Genomic DNA, 14,420 nt, shown 5'->3' on the forward strand with positions numbered 1-14,420 from the left:
GCCTTTTTGCCTGTTTTTCTATTGGATTGTTTGTCTTTCTTTTCTGGAAGCATTCCCCCATCCCATTTTGTGAGTTCTCTGTATGATGAGGATATGAAACTCTATATTTCATATGGATTGTAAATATTTTCCTTAGTTTTTCTTTTATGTTTAATTCCCTTTATAGTGTTTTTTTTTTTAGTTTTTTTGCATCAGAAAGAAGTTTTTAAAAATTTTTTATAATGGTAGTTGTAATTTTTTTATAACTTGAAACTCTATTTTTATTATATAGAATATAAGACTTAGAAAGTTCAAACATTATGTAAATACTTTGCATTTACTTTGGTTCTCTTATCTCAGTATTACTTTATACCCTTGTGAATAGGAACATAACACTAATGAATTTACTATTTCTTCTCCATTACAGATGTGTTTTTCTCTGAGTCTAGATTAATGCTAAAGACTCAAAATTAACTAATTTGAGAGAAAGTTACTTAAAATTTAAAAATTAAAAATGTGAAAAAAATGATCTCATTTATACATATATGAAAATCAATAGAGCAAGTTATGATTTGCAGTGACATTTTACATGTTTAGTTTGACTTGTGTCTCAGAACCACCTTGTGATTTGGGTACCATTGTATCTTATATGTGAAAAACTGAGGTTCTGGGGAAATAACACAATATCATTTTCTTTTCTTTCTTAAAAAAATTTTTTTAATGTTTATTTTTGAGAGAGAGAGACAGAGCACAAGCAGGGGAGGGGCAGAGAAAGAGGGAGACACAGAATCTGAAGCAGGCTCCAGGCTCTGAGCTGACAGCATAGAGCCCCACGCGGGGCTCGAACTCATGAACCGCGAGATCATGACCTGAGCCAAAATTGGACACTCGACGGACTGAGCCACCCAGGCACCCCATAAAATCACTTTATGACATAAAATCACAGAACTAAGAAATAGATGACCTGACAGGATTTGAATTCAGGTCTTTTGAATGCAAATTGTGTATTGTTCTTGTTTAATTCTCCTCCATCCTAATTTTAATTTTTCACTATAATAAATATGAAAAGGAGGTGCTGAATGTCTAGCTTGAGTGATCCTCTATAGATAAGTACATATGACATGAAGATACGGTCACCGTATCTACAGAAGGGATCTGACAACCAAAGGTGTGATGCAGTATGAGTAGTTAGTAGAAGAATACATTGTATAGTAATTCTGGTTTTGGAAATTTTAGCCAAAGAAACCATTGTGATTCGGGTACCGTTATGTCTGCTTATGTGCCACACTGCATAGCTGCTGAGAGCCTACACCACATCGCTGATGAATTCCCCCATGGAGCTAATTACTTGGAGAGAGGAAGGAGGCAAAGATGAGCATCCCCCATGGAATTTGCTCTTGCACTACACAGCCCCACCTCAATCGACCAAAGTATCAAAACTGAGCTTTTCCCAAAGAGGCCATATCATCTCTGACATTAATTGAGGGGCATCATATTAACAAAATCAGGATCTGGTGGAAGGAACGCTCTGAAAAGATGCCAGATTCCACATAGCAGACTACAGAGAATCGTAATCCTTCTGCTTGTTACCCGAGGATGCTTGTGCTTATCAAGGATGTACGTCTCGATGCTGACTTAATCTTTGTCAAAGAGTTCCTGGTCATCTCTGCCTTCCTGCAATATCCTTCTCTCTGATGACACCCCAGGAAGTGGGTACCCGTTTCTCAAAACATCCCCCAAACTCAACCTCCTCAGTGAGTTGCTTCAGATTCCTGAAGGGAATGTTAGCACAACAGGATTTCCACCTGATGATCTATCGGCTCTTTCTCCTTTGTTTTTTTCCCACTGGGAATTCCCACGGTTCCCTTTCCCAGCTATATCAACTGCGGGGTAGTTCTCCTTAAAGCACTTTCTGAGAGAAAAATTCATAACCATTTCTGCTCCGGAATATAAGAATTCTCTTAGGGCAGAGAAGGAGCAAGCAAGGGGTGGTGTGTTTGGTGCATAATACAAATGAACACTTTGTTTTTTGCTTTTATGATAATTTAGGGCTGCTAGGCAGGGGTCGGTGTGGCTTTCGGAAAGGGGCATCTGTGGCTACCTTTTCCCCTGTCTGGGTCCTACCCAGTGTCCATATATCATTTTATTTTATTTACTGCAGGTTCCTTCCTCTGCCTATTTGTGAGTACATCTCACAATGGGCCTTTAAAAGCTTGTTATTTAGTTGTGAATACCCAAGAGGTGACTTCTTTCCTGAAGAATCATGGTGCTTGAGATGAAGAGGAGTACTCCTGAGACCAGGGTTGCCAGATTTAGCAAATAAAACTACAGGCTTAAATTTGAATTTCAGATAAACAACAGAGATTTTCTTTATTATAAGTACATCCCCAATACTGCATCCTTTATTTCTGAGACACACTTATACTATGTGCAATACCTTACTAAAATGACTAAGATATTCTATTAAAAATTATTCCTCATTAACCTGAAATTCAAATTTAACTAGGTGTCTTATATTTTATCTGGAAATTCTATCTGAGATCAATTTTCATATTCTACAGAGACCAGAACTGGGCTAGGTCAGAGTAAGCAGCACAGTTTTTAAGTTTCCCAATTAGTGGAGGGGTAGAGTGGTAGTCTTTCCCCACTAAAAATGGCGTAGGAAGGGCTATGAGTTCAAATGTGCACATCCCTCAGGACTGACCCACTCTGCCACCTCAGAATCAGGGTGGATACGATATATCTGTTTGATAGTGCTTTATACATCATTACTTGAAGCTACTCCTGGCTTCTTTGGGAGGCAGGCATTTTAATTAATCACTCTTCTTTTGTACTTCCTCCCCGAGGTGATTTTTCAAAATCTTTAACTATAAATCTAATCAGCAAATTCCTGGGTCTATTTAAATATTGACATTTAAAATTTTTTTGAGGACGGCAGTAAACATTAATGAGATAGAGGAAAATGAAATATAATTGCTGTTGGAGTCCATGAAAAAATTCTCCTAAGTGTTAAACTGAAACACATTTTCTTCAGAGCATGATGTTTCTAAGCTATGTTTGAAGGTCCAACCATGGTTTAGTGTAACTAGTATAGAGTTCAAATGAGTCATATTAAAAAAAAAAAAAAGAAACTCAAATTCTGAATGTCAAACTGGAATTCTAATAGACTCTAACACTAACTTAATTATAAGCCTAGAATTTTAAGGCCAACAATCTTTAAACAATTGGATTAACTCTTTGATTAAGGAAGCCTATCGCCATATATCACAGCTGTACTGTCATCCACTGGCTTTAACTTCTTAGAAATGAGAATTGAGGTCCCGCTCCACCCCAATTCTTCTCATTTTAAAGAATGGTATGGTTTGGACTTAAGGTGGGGGGGGGAAAGGGGCTCTGTCATAGCTTTGTTACCACTCCCCTCAAAATTCTGTGACAGAGTGGTAGATTAAAAATGGCCAGTCTTTGCTCTTTTTCTCATTGAAAAGTGAATACTGTCCTTCTCCTTGAATCTGGATTGGCCTCCGTGACTTGCTCGATCAGTAGAATGCAGCATAAGTGACATGCTGGGAGTATTGAGACAATTTTGTACTTAAAAAAAATTTTTTTTTAACGTTTATTTTTGAGAGAGGGAGAGACAGAGCATGAGCAGGGGAAGGGCAGAGAGAGAGGGAGACACAGAATCCAAAGCAGGCTCCAGGCTCTGAGCTGTCAGCACAGAGCCTGACGTGGGACTCGAACTTGTGAACGAAGAGATCATGACCTGAGCCAAAGTCAGCCGCTTAACCAACTGAGCCACCCAGGTGTCCTGAGACAATTTTATAAGAAGCTTTTTGACTTTCACCCAGGCCTCTTGAAGTACTCTCTGTCTAGGAGCCCTGAGTTACTATGTAATTGCTTGAGACCACATAGCTGGAGAGGCCATGTGCAGGTCCTCTGGTAACTGTTCCAATAGAGTTCATACTTCTAGCCATCTCCATCAAGGCACACATGTGAGTGAAGCCATCTTGGGCCTCCAGACCAGCCTCCCCCACCCACTATTACCAACAGACTTCATATTGATGCCTCCAGGAATAGAAGAACAGCCCAGCCAAGCCTGGCTGGAGTTCTTGACCCCTGAAATCATGATATAATAAGATGGTTGTTATTTTAAGCCACTAAGTTTTGGAGTAGTTCATTAAGCAGCAATAGATAGAAAACCAGGACAAATAGTGACATATTGATCTTTACACTTAGAATGAGTGGAAGAATAAAAAAAAAGGCTGATGGGAAAAGGGGCTGGAGTGGAACGGAAGGAGATCACAAATGCCTCGGACACAAATGAAAGATGGGTTAGGGATTTAGAAGACTTTACAGCAGGTTAAAAAAAATCAGAGTCACAAATTTTTATCAGGCTACTACTATGATTGGCCCGACTTCTTAGGGATTCAGAGGGAAAAGAGCAGTAAAGTCTTGCATCATGCAGATGCTGTGAACAGTAATGAATAAACATGACAAATAAAAATGCTTCGAATAAGAGCTGAAAATGCTAAATACGTAAGGAGCAATCTTTGCACCTTCTGAAAATCGTTCATCAGATGATTTCAAATTGGAGGTGTCTCAGGAGAAACGAACTTTGAAAACACAGATTTTTATTTTTTGTACTTTTATTGAAAAGGTACATTTAAAAAAATACACAGACATTTTACCATTTACAGATTGCAGATATAGATGCTCTAAAAGAGTTCACTCTATTTTGTTGTTTTATGATGCCTCTTGCCCCTGATACCACAAACATTCCAGTCTTGTTGATATCAGTTTAGAAAGGGGGGGCATGGGAGCGAGACCTGCAACATATTCAGTGAACAGAAAGACAAATTGTTCAATTATAAATTTTTTTTTTATCTTCTGTACATTATTGCATTAGGGAGCCACAAAATTATGTAGCATCATTAACAAATGAAAACAGGTTAAAAATGAAGAAGATAATTACGTAGAAATACATGGATTCATTGTCTCCTTGCAGAATGCACAAGAGGTGCAAGAATGTGCAATTGAGGAAGCTCTTTTTCTGGTTGTATACATTTGCTTAGCAACTCAAACTCGTGAGGAAGCTACAAAATAAGTTAAACAAAAATAGCAAACAGTAATTATAGCTATGTTATATGGCTTTCTAGTTCTTTTCAATATCACCAAATGAAACGTGAAATAAAGAAAATACATTATCTTTTGTTCTCTTAGAGAGAATTCAAGCTACTTTGCTTCCTAACATTTACACAGCGACTAAAAAAATGTTGAATTCAGACAAGAGATACAGATCTAGTACTACACAGGATACAACAGTACTTGGGTCTAAAACAGTACACAATCCCTGTCAACAATAGTACACCATGAAGGAAAACGTTGTGATCCGTTGGTAAGATGGGATCCACAAGCAAGCACTTGTGTTCACCTATTTTTGTTCCACACTAGAATGTGCTCAGTTGGATTCCAGAGTTATTTACAGACGTGGGAGGAAGACCCTAGTTTTCAAGTCTGTCAGGAAAAGATTCCTTATCGTTTCTAAGCCAGATCACACCCATGGTAAAATAGAGGATGGTATATAGATATAGATATATATTTTTTTCTGACCAATACATTTGCAAGAAACCAAATATCTCAGATACACAAATCGAGGTCGGCAGGGGTTGGGGGGGGGGGTGGTGGAGAACGGGGGGGGACAAAGCCTGTGCTGCTCAGATCCCTAATTTCGGGAGCGGTCCCTAAAAGCACTCTGGAGCCTAGTGATTTCTTAGTCTTTGGAGTCGGGGCCGGGGTGGCGCGCCGCGGGGCGGGCGGGCTGCGGTCAGTAGGGCGCGAACAGGATGGAGGCGGGCGTGGCGCGGATGGGCCCGTGGCCCGGCCGCAGCAGGGCGGGAGGTATGGCCGGCGCCTGGAACAGCGACGCCGACGGCCGGGGCGGCAGCGACAGCGCCGACGACACCGCCGCCGCCGCCGCCAGGGGCGACGACAGGAAGGCCGGGGCCAAAGGCTTCATCATGTCTTTCTGGAATGCAAGTTTTGCCTAGCGGAGGGAGAAAACCAGGGACGGGGTGGGGATAGTGTGTTGGGTGAGCGACATGGACGTTGAGAAGTCACATTATAAAAATCTTTACTCTCGGAAGTCAAGAAATTAGGGTCACAAAGCTGGTTGCAAAGGCTCTGGGCGTACCTTTACTTTGATCTGTTTCCATTTCAGCTCTTTTTTGGGGGCCTTTGCCCCTGGGCCCCGAGGACACGGAGGACACCGGAGGGCCTCTCTGAGTAGATACTAAAGCTATTTTATGCTGCTTCTCACAAAGAACAAGCAAACATACCCAGAAGGTTTCCTGCTTAAATAATGGAGCTCAGTTTAAAATTTTAAAATTCTGACTTGTCCTAAACCACCGTGCAGCCTTGAGAGGGTTGTTTTGTTTTGTTTTTGAGAATATGCGTGACCTTTCACTTCTCTTTGAAGAGCCGCACAGGGTGAGCTAACTGGGGTTCAAGACATGAGGGACTCGTTAAAAGTCATGAAAACAGTCAGTTTACACCCCTCTCTCTGGCCACTTAAAGGGTGATCCCTGAAAAACTGCAACCGACTCAAATTTCTGTCGTTGGAAATGATTGTAAGTGCACCAGAAACGTTCTCTATTTAAAGGAACCCCAAGGTGGAACCTTCCTATAAAGTCAGAAATCAATCCTTAATTTCTCTCTTTTGCAATCAGGAGAAATCCTTAATTTCTCTCTTTTGCACACTGGATTTGTTTAATGCAGGTAACACCTGCTTGCAGCATCAGATGGAGGCTTTGCAGAAGCTGGGAGCATCGCCTCCAGCTGGCCAATCCGGTTTCAACCTCAAATGGAATGCCACACTGGGCTAAATCCCAGGGAGATTATGAAATCCATCCATCTGGGTATTTATATGACATCTATTGCTGGCGCCCCTGGGTATTTTTGCAAAGAAAGTGAAAACAACACATATTGAGAGCAGGTAGGACAGGCTGAATACCAGCATGCCTGCTAGACAAGGAAAGAGAGTAATATAAACACTCACTTTAATTTCTGGAGGCAGGGGCACGTGGGGGTGGAGAGGGGAGATGGAGGAGGGGGAAGAGGGAGAGCCCTCTAGAAAGGGAGAAGGCATTAAATGGAGTTTTGTTTTAGGAAAGCAAGCCCTCTTCCCAGCTACAGCCCATTCCAGGATTCCTCAGGCATTACTTGTTTTTGTTCCTGAGCCTTTATTTTTCTTTATAAGCTAAAGAAGGCAGCCTTTTGGAAAAGGTTCCTGGTAATGAGTAAGGGATTAGCTTCTAAAGAGGTTCAGTTTCTCTTCTGTAAAGAAGCTTCCTTCAAGGTGCCCTACAGCAGGGACTAAGCAGTTCATCCTAAAACTTCTGTCTGTGAGGGCTATTTAAATTCAAAACCTTTCAGGACCAATTAGTCGCTAGACCCTCCTAAACCACAGTCCCTGCCCAAGCCAGCAAGGCAAACCCACAAAACAGGTGAGCAGGTGAGGTGAACTTACTGCTAAAATGCTCGGGCTCCGCTGGAGTTTGTTGTAAGGGCTGTATTTCGGCTTCAGTGGCTTCCCTGCAACTCGATCCTTATGCCTTCGGCTAGAAATGTGCTGAAAAAAGTTTGATGCATTAGCTGAATCTAAATGTGAGCTTTATTCCACGTAAAATATAACTCCTAGATAGAGATAGCTGGTCACTCCATTCCCAGTTCTAAGTCCACAGTTCCAAGGTGGTTTGAATAAGATCACTGTGCTCTTGAAATTAAGACTTGCTCCCCACTCAATTTTTTTTTAATGTTTATTTTTGATAGAGAGAGATTGAGAGCACAAGCAGGGGAGTTTCAAAGAGAGAGGGAGACAGAGGATCTGTGGGCTCTGTGCTTGCAGTAGACAGTCCGATGTGGGGCTCAAATTCAAGAATCATGAGATCATGACCTGAGCCAAAGTTGGATGTTTAACCAACTGAGCCACCCAGGTGCCCTCCCTGCACCCCACCCCCCCAATTGTAATGCCTCTATTCCTTTCCTTTCTCTGTAGTACTTACCCTGCTTTGCCTGTTGTTACTGCCATGACTAATGAATCTGTCTCCATAAACAGATTTTGGGTCTTTGAAAGACAGGCTGAACATCTTGCCTTCCAGAAGTTCCTGCTTGACTACAAGCTCCAGATGACTGCTGTGCTTATCTGTCCCTAACACCTATCCTGGATCTGACTTACAGTAAAAGTACCCACTTTTGTGGGTACGTAAGTATTTGGTGCTTTTTCTTTCGCTAGCATCTGCATGTTGTATCTTGTGTGCCTCATATAAAGGTTAGTAAATTTATCTGTGAGCATAGTGAGAACCATTACATAGATTAGATAAAAAATCAAGTGGTGACCCAAACAACACTGGATACTAATTAATTCAGGATACATTACCTGTTTGAGTTGAATTTCTGAATTAACATGAACATCACAGATTTCACAATGAAATGTCTTATTTTGTAGTCCTGACCCCTTACTGCCATTCTGCATCTTTAATCTTGATCCAGGTCTAGGATAGGACTTAATTGGACCAGCCCCATTACGAGCTTCCACCATGGTCTTGTGTTTAGATCCTAAAACAGAAAGAGACATATGGTAAATAGCTATTGAAGAACAGAATACATCTATGAACAGCTCTTTGTTTTCTTACCCTTGAGAAGTTTATCTTCAGGATGAATTTCTCATTGCTTTTTTTAAAAAAAATAATCATTTTAGGGGCGCCTGGGTGGCGCAGTCGGTTAAGCGTCCGACTTCAGCCAGGTCACGATCTCGCGGTCCGTGAGTTCGAGCCCCGCGTCGGGCTCTGGGCTGACAGCTCAGAGCCTGGAGCCTGTTTCGGATTCTGTGTCTCCCTCTCTCTCTGCCCCTCCCCCGTTCATGCTCTGTCTCTCTCTGTCCCAAAAATAAATAAATGTTGAAAAATAAAATTAAAAAAAAATAATCATTTTAATGCTGATTACAAACATTTTTTATTTATTATAAACAATAATGCTGCTTATTGGACACATTTTCATTGTAAAAAATGGGAAAACATGAGTCCATTAGAAGGAAAATATGGAAAATATACAGAAGCATAAAGAAAATAAAGATTCTATGTTTTCACCACTCAGAGATTACCACTGTTATCATTTTAGTTAAAAAAAATTTTTTTTTAACATTTTACTTATTTTTGAGAGACAGAGCACAAGCAAGAGGGAGGGACAGAGAGAGGGAGACAGAATCTGAGCAGGCTCCAGGCTCTGAGCTGTCAGCACAGAGCCTGACGTGGGTCTTGAACCCACTAACCGTGAGATCATGACCTGAGCTGAAGTCGGACACTTAACCGACTGAGCCACCCAGGTGCCCTTCAGTTTAGTTTTTTATTCAGGTTTTGTTTTGCTTGTATATTAAAGGTATGTATTTTTTTCAAAATTGGCATCATACTAGTTAAATATCCTGAAAATTTCACATAGCAAATCATATACTTTTTAAAATAATTACATTAAAAAAATTTTTTAACGTTTATTTATTATTGAGAGACAGAGAGAGACAGAGCGTGAGCATGGGAGGGTCAAAGAGAGGGGGAGACACAGAATCTGAAGCAGGCTCCAGGCTCCAAGCTAGAGCCTGACACAGGGCTCAAACTTACAAGCCACAAGATCATGACGTGAGCCGAAGTCAGACGCTCAACTGACTGAGCCATCCAGGCGCCCCATAAAGTAATTTCATTTTAATGACTGAGTAATATATACTCTCATATTGGGTTCCTATAGTTTATTCGACCTTTCCCTACTGAGGGACTTTTAAATTGTTTCCCCCTTTTTTTCCTAAGTGTGTTGCAGTGAACATTGTGCATAGATATTTATCTTCATCTCTGTCACTTCGTCATAATGAGTTTTGGGAAATATTAGATGCTTTTGAGAAAATAAAGAACAGAATAAGTTTTATCTTCAACTTGCTTTAAGCTTTTGCCTGATGTTTCCAAAGTTATCATATCATACTTTTCTTAAAATCAGTCTTTTGAATCAAAAAAGCGGAGAAGACGTTGAACAAACCCAACGTTTGAACAACAAAAGATATGGTATTCTGAAGGGAAAGGTTGGTTTTGTTACAAACATTATTTAAATTCAAACGATAGCTGCTAACCTGTGTTGTGTGCCTCTAGCTGTGACAGGGAGTTCACAGCCACTTTGCATAGTGAACAATACAGTAATTTTTTGGCTTTTTCTTCTTCTGATTCAGGAACGGTACAGGTACCGGGAGCTCCATTCGTGCTCTTTGAGGGAGAAGTGGCTGCTCCAGGTGGCAGGGGTGTTGTGCCTGATTTGAGGAGAAATGAGCCACCTTCAGAGCTTGATGGCTGACTGGAACTGTTGACTTTTAACTTCCCTTTATCTTCTAAGAGAGACACAGAAAGATCGTATTAAAGCTTCGTACATGGTATAAACACAGACAAATTAATGTAAAAGAAATTAAAACTAGAAATTTGATTGTTAGGTGTAGTTTTAATCTCCAGATTGAAAAATAGCTCCATGCCATCAATTTCCAATATCAGCTCACCCCAAGAATATGATGACTTATGAAACATGACTTTTTTCTCCCACTGGCAGCAGGTAACTTTCTGATAGCCTTCGGTTGTAAATTATGCTCCAGAGAGGTCTTTAATATATAGGAAAACCAACTACCTTCCAATATGGTTACATGATATGATGGTAACATGAAATAAGTCATTAGTCAATGGTAGTTTCATTTGACTATTCATGCTTTAATTAGGACATAAATATAAAGCTAAAACTCAATTTTTATACCAAGTTAAAATTTTAACATTGGGGTGTTGGGGTATAGGTGAGGGAAGACATATGGTTAATTTTGGTTATGATTAGTTAAGTTTTTGCTGCTCTTCGAATGGCAAAGTGATTTATCTAAAATACAAGATGCAAAGATTTCATTCATTGTACTTAATACTGCCAGTCTAAATTATAAGATTTTTCTTTTAAGTAAATTCTACCGCCAACGTGGGGCTCAAACTCATGACCCTGAGATCAAGAGTTGCATGCTCCTGAGTCAGCCAGCCATCCCTAAGTCATAAATTCTAAGTAATGACATTAACCAGAAGCACAATAATGAGGATTAGCCAAATCATTTACAGACATCTTGGCATTTTGATCATGTAGCTACTAAATGCTTACAATTCTCAAGGCCCATGGTGCAAGCTATAAGAAGGATCAGAGTGACTTTAACAGAATCTAACTCGTCGGGGTTCATTTGCTATTCAACACAGGTTCTATTCAGTGGCCCCTTTGGGAAAGAAACTGGAACTTCATAGGCAACAGCCCAATCCATCACACATGTAAGCTGAGTAGAGCTGGTGCTTTTAGAAAATGTTTATAGATACGCTGATAAACTTGTATTAAGAGAAGAAGGAAATGAAAACTAACACTTATTTGTTAATTGCCTTAGCTAACTTGGAACTGTGTACCATGGGCCTGGATCACCAAGAGGGAAGGAGTGAGTAGGGGAACAGCAACCTGATAGTGTGTGTCTGTTCTGCATATGGGGCAAAGCCAGCACTTACATATACACCAAAAATACCAGCAGATCATATTTCTATGTGTTTGATTTAGGTATCAACAGTTCATTTCCATCCTTTTCCTGCATTGGATCCATCTGGGTCAAGACTAGCAGATTCTATAGCTGAATTCCAGATCTGGATGGTGTTTGGAATAAGTGAATGCTCAGATCTCTTTTTATCCTTGGGTTTCACAATCTATATATTCCTTTCCAGCAAGTTTATTAAGACTTCAGGATGCCATAAAGTATGATGGAAAAGATCTTAGACTTTTACTAAACAGACCTCCACAGTATGAGAGAAGGGACTAAAATCAATCTTCTTAAATGGTAATACTAAGTAAATTAGATTGAAGATTATTTCTGGCTTAGAATTCCCTCACCTATAAGGATCCCTTAGATTGATTTTCCAATTTTATAGAATTCACAAAGCAGTGAAATAACAGTAATCTTAACATTTGCTCCTATGGAATTACTCTGTTTCTTGTGATGGAAACTTAAATTATTGCATGGTAAAATCTTTTCATAAAATTTGACCTAAGGAATCTGACCTGTTTTAGTCATTTACTCATTCTCTCTCTTATTCATATTTATTTTATTGTCCCTTATATTGGTCTCCCTCATATGTTCTTACAGTTTTATAGAACGGTACAACTTACAAAGTGCTATCACTTACATTATCTTATTATCTCTCATAACAAACTTGTGAAATACGTACGGCTGAAAATAACTAGTCCTATCTTGTTTTTTTAATTTTTTAAAGTTTATTTATTTATTTTGAGAGAGAGAGAGGAAGAGAGAGAAATCTCAAGCAGGAGCTTGATCCCACAAACTGTGAGATCATAACCTGAGCCTAAAACAAGACACGGACACTTAACCAAGTGAGCCACCCAGGCATCCCAGTCATTCCTATCTTAAAGATGAGAAAACTAAGGCTCATCAAAAGTGAATAATGTCCCACAGATTGGTAGGTGGCATAAATGAGCATGATGTTTTCTCTAACTATTCACTGGGTAGTGTACTAATCTTCCTGCACAGAGGGTGGACTTCATATGGCATTAACATTATAAAAGGCATATAATGGTCACTGGAGATGTGATAAAGTCTTGCTTTGTTTAGTTTTAAGGCATATTTGCCTTAAATGAAAATATCTATCCTCTTCAACAAATTATTCAGGTTACATTGAGAATATGGACAAAATTATTTTTTTCCTCTTTATTCCTATTTCTTTAAGAAAAATTAAACAGATTTCCTTTCTGTATCTCCTTTTCAGAAGAGGTCATTTATTCATTAACAAATGAATATTAGCAAAATGCTAATTACTGACAATGTGCTAGACACTGAAGAGAATAGTAAATAAAGTAGGTATAGACTTTAAGAAAATTAAAGGTTAGCAGGGGAAATGAGATAGTCATTCAGAGATCTCTAATTTATGAGAGCTTGGAGCAGGAAGTGATTTCTTCTGGTTCGGAAGAAAGAGACATTCTTCATAAAGGAAGTGATATTTTGGCCAGATTTTGCAGGTGAGATTTAGATAAGAATAGAATAAGGTGAGAAAGAGTAGGAAGTGAATGCTTACAGGTGGAAACATAAGGAAATGCTTAGGTGTTGGAAAACTTGGGGTTTGCTTGAATACCTACTAGTTCAGCATAGATGATGGCAATAGGTGTAATGAGAGATATTATAAAGGTGAATTGAATCAGAAGGTAGAGAATATCTTAAAACTAGTAAAATGGATGCCAAGGGAGGCCATTTTCCTTTAAAAATATTAAGACATATGGTATATTTAATATTTACATAAATTATGTTTTAGTTTTTATCCTCTAGGTAGGCCAGAGTCCTAATCTTTGTGAATAGTAGGTATCAATTTTGCTTTGACAATGTGTAAATGGTTCCATCATATTGAGGAAATTCTGCCATTGGATTGAGACTAGCTAGTTAATGAAATAGATCCTAAAACCACTAAGCAATACTAGATTTAAATTTTGGCATTCTTTCTGGATGTGTAAATTTATAAGCTTTGAAGCCTAATTTTATTATTTCTCATTTTGTTTTATATTTTTATCAAAATCCATTATATTATTAATTCTTTATTTATTCTATATATTATTCTTTCCTTATTGGCATTTTTAAAGCCTCCTTATTTTGTGTATTTGGAAGTTTAATTAATGTATTGTTTACTTCTGTGTCTTTTAATAAAGATGCATGTCATCTGGAACTTCTGGTTAATATGAATTCTATTTTCAAGTATTCCCTCACCTAATGTTAATTAGCAGGTTCTTCTGACTGTCTTCATTATTTTCTGATTACTTAAACGCCTTTTTAAGGTTTCATCCTACAGGACTGGGAAGCAAAATTTGCTTAGCTACATCAGAATTACCCTTTGTAACAAATGTCTGTAATTTATGCATCCAAGTGAATTTAATTCTTCAAAGTGGCGATCCACATTGATTCCCTTATTTTCCAAAGTTCTAAGCATTTTGAAAACCTCTCGTTTTGGAACTGTTTTCATATCTACTTGATAAACCATGTGAAGGAAATCAGTCTTCACTATTTATTTATCATAGTTATTTTTTACAACAAAACTTTACTCAGGTTAACCCACCTATTCCTCAAACTTAGCACTATATTCCTGAAACACAGGCTCAGGGGACTAATAAGCTAACACAGATGATGAAAAGAACGTGGGAATTCTTTATTTTTAAGTTTATTTTTATTTATTTGGAGAGAGAGACAGAGAGCAAGCAGGGGAGGGACAGAGAGAGAGGGAGACAGAATCCTGAGCTAGCAGCACAGAGCTAACAGCACAGAGCCTGCTGCGGGGCTGTAACTTACCAATTACAATATCATGACCTAA

General features: G+C 39.0%; 1 protein-coding gene across 8 annotated transcripts in view; it reads right to left on the reverse strand.

Moving 5' to 3' along the window:
• Positions 1 to 4,600: 4,600 nt before the first annotated feature.
• The window catches only part of ZNF385B (zinc finger protein 385B), a 415,410-nt gene continuing 405,590 nt past the window's right edge, over positions 4,601 to 14,420 (reverse strand). For all 8 annotated transcript variants that reach the window (XM_040475537.1, XM_040475536.1, XM_040475544.1 and 5 more), the window contains 4 exons: positions 10,142 to 10,393; positions 8,411 to 8,589; positions 7,502 to 7,603; positions 4,601 to 6,019 (listed from right to left, as the gene is read on the reverse strand). In XM_040475537.1, coding sequence (XP_040331471.1) covers positions 5,801 to 6,019; positions 7,502 to 7,603; positions 8,411 to 8,589; positions 10,142 to 10,393 — 752 coding nt within the window. In that variant the 3' untranslated portion in view covers positions 4,601 to 5,800. The remainder of the gene's footprint in view (positions 6,020 to 7,501; positions 7,604 to 8,410; positions 8,590 to 10,141; positions 10,394 to 14,420) is intronic.

This window comes from Herpailurus yagouaroundi, unplaced genomic scaffold (assembly GCF_014898765.1).
Source record: "Herpailurus yagouaroundi ecotype Mexico unplaced genomic scaffold, PumYag 140, whole genome shotgun sequence".
In the NCBI taxonomy this organism is placed as follows: Eukaryota; Metazoa; Chordata; class Mammalia; order Carnivora; family Felidae; genus Herpailurus; species Herpailurus yagouaroundi.